At 33.9% G+C, this 13,470-nt stretch overlaps 1 protein-coding gene and 2 non-coding genes across 3 annotated transcripts; all 3 read left to right on the top strand.

The window, feature by feature from the left end:
- Positions 1–3,475: 3,475 nt before the first annotated feature.
- LOC126767443 (uncharacterized) lies at positions 3,476–10,886 on the top strand (the record flags this gene model as incomplete). The annotated part of the gene is made up of 2 exons (XM_050484951.1): positions 3,476–4,109; positions 10,494–10,886. Coding segments are annotated over exons 1-2 (1,027 nt in total), but the record flags the coding sequence as incomplete, so codon positions are not given.
- On the top strand, positions 4,921–5,130 carry LOC126767445 (small nucleolar RNA U3). The gene has a single exon (XR_007669098.1). It is a non-coding gene; the product is annotated as a small nucleolar RNA U3 (small nucleolar RNA).
- An 811-nt stretch (positions 10,887–11,697) lies between the features above and the next one.
- Positions 11,698–11,907, top strand: LOC126767444 (small nucleolar RNA U3). Its single transcript, XR_007669097.1, has one exon. It is a non-coding gene; the product is annotated as a small nucleolar RNA U3 (small nucleolar RNA).
- The last annotated feature ends 1,563 nt before the right edge of the window (positions 11,908–13,470 follow it).

The following is a 13,470-nucleotide window of genomic DNA, read 5'->3' as shown; positions in this document are numbered from 1 at the left end:
TGACTATTATATTCGAGTAAGATCGCGTACAAACCTCATCCATTATATATTATTAGATTAGTTGGTGAGGACTTATTTTATAGGTCGGTTTTTTCAATATCTGGTCAAACTAAGTTCTGCTTAAAAAAGCTCTGTATATAAAGAAGGAGACTTGGTTAAGTTAACCAGAACTTAACTGACAAATATGGCTGCTAACCAGACATTGAGAAAACGGCCCTTAGTGTTAGTGTCAAAAGCTATAATAGTGCTTCAATAGTTATAATTTTCTTAAGCTGATAATTTTTTTCAGCCCTTTATTCTGCTATAATTTTCTTAGGCTTAATAAGCTAAAAGGCACAGCATCTGAATAGTTTCAGTTTACTGCATTTTACACTATTTAGTAGTTTTCATAAGAAAAATGTAGCTTTTCTACTACGTTTGAAATGCAAACCGGCACTAGCAGTCTTTAAAAAAAATCGAAGCAGGCTGAGGCAGAGAATTTAAAGTATAGAGAAGGTGCAGGTTCGGTGTCGAGCATTTGTTAGATTCAAAGTAAGGAATTCGCCGCATTTGTCTGCGTCGATATGTATGCAAGCTCATACATATGCATACATATTTACGCTAGTGTGTAGGCGAAGCTGTGTAAGCGGTCAATAGGCGGTTCGTTTTTTTCGGCACCATAAGACAATTTATTTTTTGACGGACGATATTCTGCTTATGTCTAATTTTTGTCATCATCACACAGTGTTAGACAGTACAGCGGCAAGGGGAAGCGGTCAATAGGCGGCCATACGTTTATTTTTTTCGGCACAGCTTGGATTTTCTATCATCTCACAAGTGCTGAACCAATAAGCGCGACAGATATTAGAATACACAAACGTTGGTTAGGGACACAGGAAATTGCGATAGCTGCACAAATTTATAACTGTGTCCCTAAGAACGTTTGTTTTTTCGTATTTGACAGAAATGTCGCTTTACACACGTGCAAATGTCAATGCGAATATGCATATTTGAAGGTCTCAATGAGACTTTTGTGAATATAAATTTGAAAACGCAAGTTTCGGCCATTGGTTTTTATCCAAACTTCATGAATTCCTGTCCTAATACAGATGGCTTGGAAATAAAGATCACAATAATCGTATGCAACTAATTTAATAGCTTTCTCTTGGTAGTATACAATGTATGTGACAACGGAGAATGACGTTTCTTTGGGACAAAAATATGTTTGTCCATTTTCTGAGAAAAGCAGTTTCACGCCATGTTGTATTGGGCTCGCTGTCGTGCTAAATCAATAGGCGGCCAATGTGTTCGGCACAGTTGGATTTTCTATCAAACAAGTGCTTGAGCGCGACAGATATTATACACATTCTTAGGGACACAGGTATTTGCACATACATAACTGTGTCCCTAAGAACGTTTGTATTTTAATATTTGACAGATGTCGCTTGCAGTCTGTCGTGCTCAATGTGTTCAGCACTTGACTCTTTGACAAAACGCAAGTTTCGGCCATTGGTTGACCGTGACAACGGAGATGCGAAAGAAGCGTGCGAAACTTGTTATTATGAATGTATGTATGTACATATGTATATGGCTCGCATTTGCTTTCGTAAACATACAGACAAATGTGACAAAGAAATAATATACATATGTACATATGCATGTGTCATAGAAATTCTATTGGTACAAATATGGAAATGATAACGAAATAATGCGAATATGCATATTTCATGAAGGTCATCAATTTTCTTCTTCACTTTTTAATAGTCGAAATAAATATAATTTATTTGAAATATTAATTTATTTAAAAATTAAAAAATTAAATTAAAGAAAAATAAAATTAAAATAACGTTTTCTAATTTTTCCCGATTTTGTAAAAATAATGAAAATTTTTACCATTTTCCAGAAAACAATGGTTCATATAATACAAAATTGTTTAACTTTGTAACAAATAGATGCATATGTATCTCTATTTGTACTGTGGTAATCATTAAATTGATAAAATGGTAATCACGCACATTTTTAAATAAAAATACCGTAGCACTAAAGTGTAAAGTGTACAAAATAATTTATTAAAGAAATATTTAACTTTGTACAAATATTCTTTTTCTTAAAATTATGTTTCGATTATTTAGGTACCGAATGTTGAAGATGTAGATAGCGCCAGATCGCTGCTGTCGATGTTCAAACAGTATCGCGCGGAACGGGTATCGAAAAACGTACATATATTGAGGTGCGCAGTGTGTCGAACGAATTGTTAACGTGCGAATTGAACCTCCAATCCCGATGTCCATCCTTTTTGTTGAGTTGTGTGGTGAGTTGTGTTGGTGTTGTGTGGTGATGTGAGTGTATGATGCCATTTGGATGTGGTGTGTTGTGAATTCTTCCTAGGGTGCGCCAGTTTTTCCCGGGTAGACTGGAGGGAAGCTTAACTCATTTAAACAAAAATAATCACGCATATGTGACTCACAGGATGCTTTGTATATTTTTCTTCAAAGCGTTTCTCTTTATTTATACACTGCACGTGCTCAATTCTGCTAAATAGCAGCGACAACGGCGAATTCCTTACTTTGATTCTATCGGCTCTGTTAGCCGCCAAATCGAACATCATACAGAATTCAATTTGCACCTTCTCTATACTCTACATTCTCTGGCTGAGGCAACAGTTTTCATACGTAAATTGAAAACTTTTGATTTTTTTATGAAATTTATATGCCATAGAAAAATAGTATATAAGGAGGCATGTTTGGAAAGCAAATTCACTGCCACTTTGGTTCACGTTGAATAGACATCCTTTTTATTGTAGTGCCAAATTCATTTCTTATTTTGGTGAGAAAATATGTTTTTTATTTTAATACTAAAATTCCTTTCCTAATTGCAAAATTTTTGTATTTTTTTAAATTTTTTTTTAAGTTTTTTTTTATATTACATTTTCATATGTATGTATGTAACATATATAACTTTTTCTTACTTCTCTTATTTTCTTTCGAATTATCTCTGATAAACAGGCTGTTCTATATACGCTTTTTTCATACGTACTGTGGTTTTTAGTACCCTTTACATTCTCTGGCTCAGTCGCGCGGTCGACTCCTTACGCAGCGGACGCTACCGATATTGAACATTTAGATTTTTCCATAGAACACATTTCAGATAGAGCACATTTTCTTTCTATCGATTAGGAGTTATTTTCAAAACTGCGCATAAATTACTTGATTAAACCTTGACAGTTTATTTTTATAGCAGTGTCACACTCTTTTTAAAACACCTATTTAAGTATTGTATGTATTTTTTTTTGAAAACTTCTATTCAATAAACTGTTCATACTAAAATCAAATTAATTCTTATTTATTTTACTTGAAAACCAAAACTTTCAAACAATTATGCCTAAAAAAAAGGTCCCAGTTATCTCAACATAGCTCCCAAGCGAGATTAGCAAAGATTCGGCGTGTTGGAGAATCATCTTCAGAATATTCTGATCGACTCGAAAGTCAAAGAGAATATGCATCACAATCACGGTCCAGAGAAACTAGCGCCGAACGCTCGCAGCGACTTTCTGAGAATAGAGAGCGAACCTCGCAAGCTCGCGCAAGGGAAAGTAGCGCCGATCGTTCGATTCGTCAAAACATCAGATCGTCAGAGGTTCGCGAAATACAGTCGAGCGCAGAACGACGAAAATCGAACAAGAATTTCACAAACACGGGCAAGAGAGTGCAGTGTCGAACGCTCACTTCGCCTTGCAGAACAAAATAAACGATCTTCTCAGATTTACGAACGAGAGTCGAGCTCCGAACGTTCACAACGCCTTGCTGGAAACAGAGATAGAGACTCGCGGGCACGTGCCAGAGAATCTAGCACCGAACGCTCGCAGCGGCTTGCTGGACTGAGAGACAGAAACTCACAGGCACGTGCCCGAGAGTCTAGCGGTGACCGCTCACAACGACTTACGGCACAGAGAGAGAGACAACGTGCAGTAGCAATTAGAAGGCGTGATAGGATTTCAGCTCACAGCAATAGATCGGCATTCAGCTACGATCCACAAATTAACTACGCCGATCAAAACAGCATTCAAATTGGAGCGATGGATAAGATATGCCCTAAATGTTCCGCGAAAAAATGGAGAGACGAAGCAATTGGTATGTGTTGCGCTGCTGGAAAAGTAATACTTCCCAGTATCGTAGAGTCTCCAGAACCAATCAAAAGCCTTCTGACTATTATTATTTTTATTTTTTAATTTTTCATAAATGGTATTTTTATTTTATTTTTTTCGAAATTATTACTTTTACTTATAATATTTTTATACACGAATTTTTAAAGAATATTATTATTATTTAATATATTTATTTAATAATTTATTATTTACTTATTTTAAATCAATTATTGAAGTTATACTTCTTATACGAGTTCGGAAAAGGGAGCGATAGATTCAGGTTGCGCAACCTTGCTCAATATGAATCTACGCAACCTTGTCTGCGAAGATGTTCGAGCAGCAAGCGAAGCGGTGACAATCGGCGATCGTTTGTTCGTTTCTTTCGGCACAGCTCGGCTTTTCTACCAACAACACAATGTTGCCATGCTTATGCTGTTGTTGTTTTTGTAGAACAATGTTTCAATTTTTGGTTGGTGACATATTCAATTAAAAATAAATTCTGTTGGGATTCGAACCTACGTGCTCGTCGTAACTTTTCAAGAGCTTACCACCAACACCACCATTGACACTTGTATTGCGTTGTCCTAATTATGGTTTGGTTATGCATGAAAGAAATATACAATGGATCGCCGATTGTTACCTCTTTCCTTGCTGCTGCTGCGCATATGTATGTTTGTATGCTTGTGCATTATTGAAGTTATGCTTCTTTTTCTTTCGTTTGTCTTTCATTTCTGCGAATTCTCAACTATTTTGCGTATATTTTGGTTGAAATACTCTGCGTTGGCCGTTGAAAAATTAAGGCTATACTTTACAGGATCATTTCTGTAGTTAGTCTTCATTTAAATTTTTTGGAAATCGACCCGCGATGACGAGGTATATCGTTTTATCTGACAGCGTGAGGTTTATGAACTTCATTTCTAATATTGTGTTGTGGCATATTAGAAATGATGTTTCTTCGAAAATCGAAAATGAATAAATTCCAAGGTTTTACGCAAAAATAATGCGGTCAATAAGTACAGTACGCTTATGTATGCTTGCGCATTATTTTTCTTTCGTTTGTCTTTCATTTTTGCGAATTCTCAACTATTTTATGTGACTTTATTTCTTTCGTCTCTCTTTTTTTTTTGTGCGAATTCTTTGAATTTCTGAACGCGCACATGCGTATACATACATTCATATGAGCATGTGCAGATACACAAGATAGGATAGAAAGATGTATGCCTTTTAACATCGTATACTATACTAATAAATATTTTTCGTACTAATAGAAATTAAATTTATCACAGCAATATTATGTATATGTATATATGTATATTAGGTACATTGCTGTGATAAATTTAATTTCTATTAGTAAGAAAAATATTTATTAGTATAGTATTACGATGTTAAAATGCAAAAATTAAAGACTAAGTCCGTCGAGATTCGAACCTGCGTTCACATTGTGACTTTTTATGTGCTTACCACCAACACCACTATTGACACTTTCGTGGCGTTGTCTTAAGTATGGTTTGGTTATGCATGTAAGAAATATACGATGGTTCAAATAATTTTGTTTAAGTATAGAAATATGCTTTTGTAGAACATTTGCTTTCGCAAACATACAGACAAATGTGCAAACGACATAATATATGTATGATTGTTTCGCATTTTGCTTCTACGCCGGTCAAATTTCTATACAAAAATCGACTGAAATGCATGAGAAAATAAAATGGACAACTAGGGCAAATAATTTTAAAAAAATTTATTGATAATTAAATATAAATGAAAATACATGTAAATTTACTTAAATCTATTTAAATTTATTAAAACACTTATTTAAATTTATTAAGAAACTTATTTAAATTTATTGAAAAACTGCAAAGAAAAATAAAAAGAAAAAATTCATTTGACTTTGGCCCAGTTTTGTGCGCAATACAAATGCAACGCCAATAATGAATACAAGAAATTGACTAAACACCATGATATAAGATATACAAATTATAATATGACAACCCAATTCGAAGAGTACAAAAGAGAGATGGTTACGCTGCAACGAAGAGACAGAACTACTCTCCGAGTCAAAATTCCTTCATTTAGACTTTGCTTTATAAAATGTGCATAATGAATTTAAATGTTCTAGTTTTCTTTCATAAAAAATGATATGCATTTCTGAATATCACTAAGAAGTATAACTTCTTCCATTTCCATGTAGGGACTCCACGCACCTTTTTTATTATATTTATTACACAACTTATTATTTATTTATTGCAATTCAATTATTTTACTATTATTTTTTAGATATATTTATTTTTATTTTTTTTTAATTATTATCATTTTTATTATATTTATTTTATTATTTTTTATTTGCTTACTTTAATTAAATTATTATTTTTTGTTTTTAAATTATTATTTATTACTGTTATTTTACTTTTTTGATTATTATTATTTTTATTTTTTAATTTTTCATAATTAGTATTTTTATTTTATTTTTTTTTATTTTTTTCGTAATTATTACTTTTACTTATAATATTTTTATACCCTAATTTTTAAAGAATATTATTATTATTATTATTTAATATATTTATTTAATAATTTATTATTTACTTATTTTAAATCAATAATTTTTTTTATTTTTAGGATTTGTTTTTTAAATTTTTTCATTATTATTTTTTATTATATATATTTTTTTTTTTTTATATTTAGTTTAAAATTTTTTATTTGCTTACTTTAATTATTATTTTTTTTTTGTTTTTAAGGTTTCGTTTCTTATTACCATTATTTTAATATTTTTATTTTTTCATAATTATTACTTTTATTTATTCTAATTTTTATTCGCTAATTTTTAGAGAATATTATTATAATTAATTTTTAATTTATTTAGTTTGTAATTCATTATTTACTTATGTTTTTGTATTTCTCTTCTTGGTTCTTGAGAAAGCTATCAAAAAAGTTCACAACTCAAGTGTCGGTCCTCCATGCATGTAGACCAGAACACCCCCATAAACCATTTCTACTTATTTACGTACTATATATGTAAATACAACAAATGTACATATATGTACTTATAACCGCGATTTTGAATTCAGCCATTCATGTCAGCTATGCTGATGGCAGTCACCGTTGTTAGGGACGCGCCGCGGCGTTATGCAGTTATGCAGTGTGTCGTTAAAGCATATTCATTTCGCAGTATCTATGGTGAAAATTGTAGTATAGCGGAATATTAGTAGTCAAATATATTTTTGAAAAATATTAAATATTTTTTTAAATATATAATATTGTTGTCTGACTATTATATTCGAGTAAGATCGCGTACAAACCTCATCCATTATATATTATTAGATTAGTTGGTGAGGACTTATTTTATAGGTCGGTTTTTTCAATATCTGGTCAAACTAAGTTCTGCTTAAAAAAGCTCTGTATATAAAGAAGGAGACTTGGTTAAGTTAACCAGAACTTAACTGACAAATATGGCTGCTAACCAGACATTGAGAAAACGGCCCTTAGTGTTTCAAAAGCTATAATAGTGCTTCAATAGTTATAATTTTCTTAAGCTGATAATTTTTTTCAGCCCTTTATTCTGCTATAATTTTCTTAGGCTTAATAAGCTAAAAGGCACAGCATCTGAATAGTTTCAGTTTACTGCATTTTACACTATTTAGTAGTTTTCATAAGAAAAATGTAGCTTTTCTACTACGTTTGAAATGCAAACCGGCACTAGCAGTCTTTAAAAAAAATCGAAGCAGGCTGAGGCAGAGAATTTAAAGTATAGAGAAGGTGCAGGTTCGGTGTCGAGCATTTGTTAGATTCAAAGTAAGGAATTCGCCGCATTTGTCTGCGTCGATATGTATGCAAGCTCATACATATGCATACATATTTACGCTAGTGTGTAGGCGAAGCTGTTACAGCGGCAAGGGAAGCGGTCAATAGGCGGCCATTCGTTTATTTTTTTCGGCACAGCTTGGATTTTCTATCATCACACAAGTGCTGAACCAATGAGCGCGACAGATATTAGAATACACACGTTCTTAGGGACACAGGTATTGAGGCAGCTGCACAACTACATAACTGTGTCCCTAAGAACGTTTGTATTTTAATATTTGACAGATGTCGCTTGCAGTCTGTCGTGCTCAATGTGTTCAGCACTTGACTCTTTGACAAAACGCAAGTTTCGGCCATTGGTTGACCGTGACAACGGAGATGCGAAAGAAGCGTGCGAAACTTGTTATTATGAATGTATGTATGTACATACATATGTATATGGCTCGCATTTGCTTTCGTAAACATACAGACAAATGTGACAAAGAAATAATATACATATGTACATATGCATGTGTCATAGAAATTCTATTGGTACAAATATGGAAATGATAACGAAATAATGCGAATATGCATATTTCATGAAGGTCATCAATTTTCTTCTTCACTTTTTAATAGTCGAAATAAATATAATTTATTTGAAATATTAATTTATTTAAAAATTAAAAAATTAAATTAAAGAAAAATAAAATTAAAATAACGTTTTCTAATTTTTCCCGATTTTGTAAAAATAATGAAAATTTTTACCATTTTCCAGAAAACAATGGTTCATATAATACAAAATTGTTAACCTTTGTAACAAATAGATGCATATGTATCTCTATTTGTACTGTGGTAATCATTAAATTGATAAAATGGTAATCACGCACATTTTTAAATAAAAATACCGTTTTTAAAATGTGTAAAAAAAATAATTTATTAAAGAAATATTTAACTTTGTACAAATATTCTTTTTCTTAAAATTATGTTTCGATTATTTAGGTACCGAATGTTGAAGATGTAGATAGCGCCAGATCGCTGCTGTCGATGTTCAAACAGTATCGCGCGGAACGGGTATCGAAAAACGTACATATATTGAAAAATGCGCAGTGTGTCGAAAATTGTTAACGTGCGAATTTCCAATCCCGATGTCCATCCTTTTTGTTGAGTGAGTTGTGTTGGTGTTGTGTGGTGATGTGAATGTATGATGCCATTTGGATGTGGTGTGTTGTGAATTCTTCCTAGGGTGCGCCAGTTTTTCCCGGGTAGAGTGGGGGGAAGCTTATCTCATTTAAACAAAAATAATCACGCATATGTGACTCACAGGATGCTTTGTATATTTTTCTTCAAAGCATTTCTCTTTATTTATACACTGCACGTGCTCAATTCTGCTAAATAGCAGCGACAACGGCGAATTCCTTACTTTGATTCTATCGGCTCTGTTAGCCGCCAAATCGAACATCATACAGAATTCAATTTGCACCTTCTCTATACTTTACATTCTCTGGCTGAGGCAACAGTTTTCATACGTAAATTGAAAACTTTTGATTTTTTTATGAAATTTATATGCCATAGAAAAAAATAGTATATAAGGAGGCATGTTTGGAAAGCAAATTCACTGCCACTTTGGTTCACGTTGAATAGACATCCTTTTTATTGTAGTGCCAAATTCATTTCTTATTTTGGTGAGAAAATATGTTTTTTATTTTAATACTAAAATTCCTTTCCTAATTGCAAAATTTTTGTATTTTTTTAAATTTTTTTTTAATTTTTTTTTATATTACATTTTCATATGTATGTATGTAACATATATAACTTTTTCTTACTTCTCTTATTTTCTTTCGAATTATCTCTGATAAACAGGCTGTTCTATATACGCTTTTTTCATACGTACTGTGGTTTTTAGTACCCTTTACATTCTCTGGCTCAGTCGCGCGGTCGACTCCTTACGCAGCGGACGCTACCGATATTGAACATTTAGATTTTTCCATAGAACACATTTCAGATAGAGCACATTTTCTTTCTATCGATTAGGAGTTATTTTCAAAACTGCGCATAAATTACTTGATTAAACCTTGACAGTTTATTTTTATAGCAGTGTCACACTCTTTTTAAAACACCTATTTAAGTATTGTATGTATTTTTTTTATGAAAACTTCTATTCAATAAACTGTTCATACTAAAATCAAATTAATTCTTATTTATTTTACTTGAAAACCAAAACTTTCAAACAATTATGCCTAAAAAAAAGGTCCCAGTTATCTCAACATAGCTCCCAAGCGAGATTAGCAAAGATTCGGCGTGTTGGAGAATCATCTTCAGAATATTCTGATCGACTCGAAAGTCAAAGAGAATATGCATCACAATCACGGGCCAGAGAAACTAGCGCCGAACGCTCGCAGCGACTTTCTGAGAATAGAGAGCGAACCTCGCAAGCTCGCGCAAGGGAAAGTAGCGCCGATCGTTCGATTCGTCAAAACATCAGATCGTCAGAGGTTCGCGAAATACAGTCGAGCGCAGAACGACGAAAATCGAACAAGAATTTCACAAACACGGGCAAGAGAGTGCAGTGTCGAACGCTCACTTCGCCTTGCAGAACAAAATGAACGATCTTCTCAGATTTACGAACGAGAGTCGAGCTCCGAACGTTCACAACGCCTTGCTGGAAACAGAGATAGAGACTCGCGGGCACGTGCCAGAGAATCTAGCACCGAACGCTCGCAGCGGCTTGCTGGACTGAGAGACAGAAACTCACAGGCACGTGCCCGAGAGTCTAGCGGTGACCGCTCGCAACGACTTACGGCACAGAGAGAGAGACAACGTGCAGTAGCAATTAGAAGGCGTGATAGGATTTCAGCTCACAGCAATAGATCGGCATTCAGCTACGATCCACAAATTAACTACGCCGATCAAAACAGCATTCAAATTGGAGCGATGGATAAGATATGCCCTAAATGTTCCGCGAAAAAATGGAGAGACGAAGCAATTGGTATGTGTTGCGCTGCTGGAAAAGTAATACTTCCCAGTATCGTAGAGTCTCCAGAACCAATCAAAAGCCTTCTGACTATTATTATTTTTATTTTTTAATTTTTCATAATTGGTATTTTTATTTTATTTTTTTCGAAATTATTACTTTTACTTATAATATTTTTATACGCGAATTTTTAAAGAATATTATTATTATTTAATATATTTATTTAATAATTTATTATTTACTTATTTTAAATCAATTATTGAAGTTATACTTCTTATACGAGTTCGGAAAAGGGAGCGATAGATTCAGGTTGCGCAACCTTGCTCAATATGAATCTACGCAACCTTGTCTGCGAAGATGTTCGAGCAGCAAGCGAAGCGGTGACAATCGGCGATCGTTTGTTCGTTTCTTTCGGCACAGCTCGGCTTTTCTACCAACAACACAATGTTGCCATGCTTATGCTGTTGTTGTTTTTGTAGAACAATGTTTCAATTTTTGGTTGGTGACATATTCAATTAAAAATAAATTCTGTTGGGATTCGAACCTACGTGCTCGTCGTAACTTTTCAAGAGCTTACCACCAACACCACCATTGCCACTTGTTTTGCGTTGTCCTAATTATGGTTTGGTTATGCATGAAAGAAATATACAATGGATCGCCGATTGTTACCTCTTTCCTTGCTGCTGCTGCGCATATGTATGTTTGTATGCTTGTGCATTATTGAAGTTATGCTTCTTTTTCTTTCGTTTGTCTTTCATTTCTGCGAATTCTCAACTATTTTGCGTATATTTTGGTTTAAATACTCTGCGTTGGCCGTTGAAAAATTAAGACTATACTTTACAGGATCATTTCTGTAGTTAGTCTTCATTTAAATTTTTTGGAAATCAACCCGCGATGACGAGGTATATCGTTTTATCTGACAGCGTGAGGTTTATGAACTGCATTTCTAATATTGTGTTGTGGCATATTAGAAATGATGTTTCTTCGAAAATCGAAAATGAATAAATTCCAAGGTTTTACGCAAAAATAATGCGGTCAATAAGTACAGTACGCTTATGTATGCTTGCGCATTATTTTTCTTTCGTTTGTCTTTCATTTTTGCGAATTCTCAACTATTTTATGTGACTTTATTTCTTTCATCTCTCTTTTTTTTTGTGGGAATTCTTTGAATTTCTGAACGCGCACATGTGTATACATACATTCATATGAGCATGTGCAGATACACAAGATAGGATAGAAAGATGTATGCCTTTTAACATCGTATACTATACTAATAAATATTTTTCGTACTAATAGAAATTAAATTTATCACAGCAATATTATGTATATGTATATTAGGTATATTGCTGTGATAAATTTAATTTCTATTAGTAAGAAAAATATTTATTAGTATAGTATTACGATGTTAAAATGCAAAAATTAAAGACTAAGTCCGTCGAGATTCGAACCTGCGTTCACATTGTGACTTTTTATGTGCTTACCACCAACACCACTATTGACACTTTCGTGGCGTTGTCTTAAGTATGGTTTGGTTATGCATGTAAGAAATATACGATGGTTCAAATAATTTTGTTTAAGTATAGAAATATGCTTTTGTAGAACAAATTGTCCGTAATAGATGCACCTTCTGCATTAAACTTGTGCCTTGAAACTAATATCAATTGGATTGGCAAAAATTTTAATGTTTTGATTTTAAATTGATTTTACAGCGGAAAAAGACAGTGTAGCCCGTGTTTCAAGAGCAGGGAAAACAGCACAATATTATCGTGAATACCAAACACGAAAGAAAGCAGAGCGGGAAAAGGAGAAATTGGAAATGATAGCTGGCAGTCAAACGAAGAAGAGGAAAACAGCTGCGGGATATCAGAGAGCGCGTGAAAAAAGATTCAACGTTTGCTGTTCCATCAATCTCTGCGGGAGCATCTATAACTACTGATGAATCAACGGTCCTCAATTCGCCGATAACTGCTGGGCCTTCAACGCGTGTTGATGGATTACAAAAGAGAGATGATTACGCTGCATATTCTCTTCCGCAACGAAGAGACAGAACTACTTTTCTAGTCAAAGTTCCTTCATTTACACTTTGCTTTATTCTTCATTTTCACCAGTGGGGCACGTGATGAACCGCACCAGCTTGGAGACTGCACGAGCAAAAACTAGGATTGTACTGCCACGCAAAATAACAACTTAGATTCATCATGAAAATCCACTCGGGCAATAAAACAGTCCTTCAACGAACAATCTTATCTGAGGTGGCTCAGATCTTGATTCACTGGATTTTTATCACCGCCCCAATCAAAAAAACGATTGGGATCAGGTCCCGTCGAAAGTTTTTAATCGGCAATCACTGCAACCGAACTTCAACAAATCAAACCAACTTTCCCCGCTGGATTAACACGGCCACGAATTTGAACCACGGATTTTGCAACGCATCTCAGCTCACAATGGCAGCAGCAATCACGTCACTGTCAAACCCGCATCCGGGGAGACCCCCACGACACTCCTTTGCGCAAAAAAAAAAGAAGCACCACCAAACGACTATATCCCAGACAGAGCTATCAGCAGCGCTGCTACTATCGAAATTAATGACTTACGTCAA

Source organism: Bactrocera neohumeralis, unplaced genomic scaffold, assembly GCF_024586455.1.
Source record: "Bactrocera neohumeralis isolate Rockhampton unplaced genomic scaffold, APGP_CSIRO_Bneo_wtdbg2-racon-allhic-juicebox.fasta_v2 ctg6581, whole genome shotgun sequence".
In the NCBI taxonomy this organism is placed as follows: Eukaryota; Metazoa; Arthropoda; class Insecta; order Diptera; family Tephritidae; genus Bactrocera; species Bactrocera neohumeralis.
The sequence above is the reverse complement of the archived record's forward strand: the minus strand, read 5'-3'. Positions and strand labels throughout refer to the sequence as shown.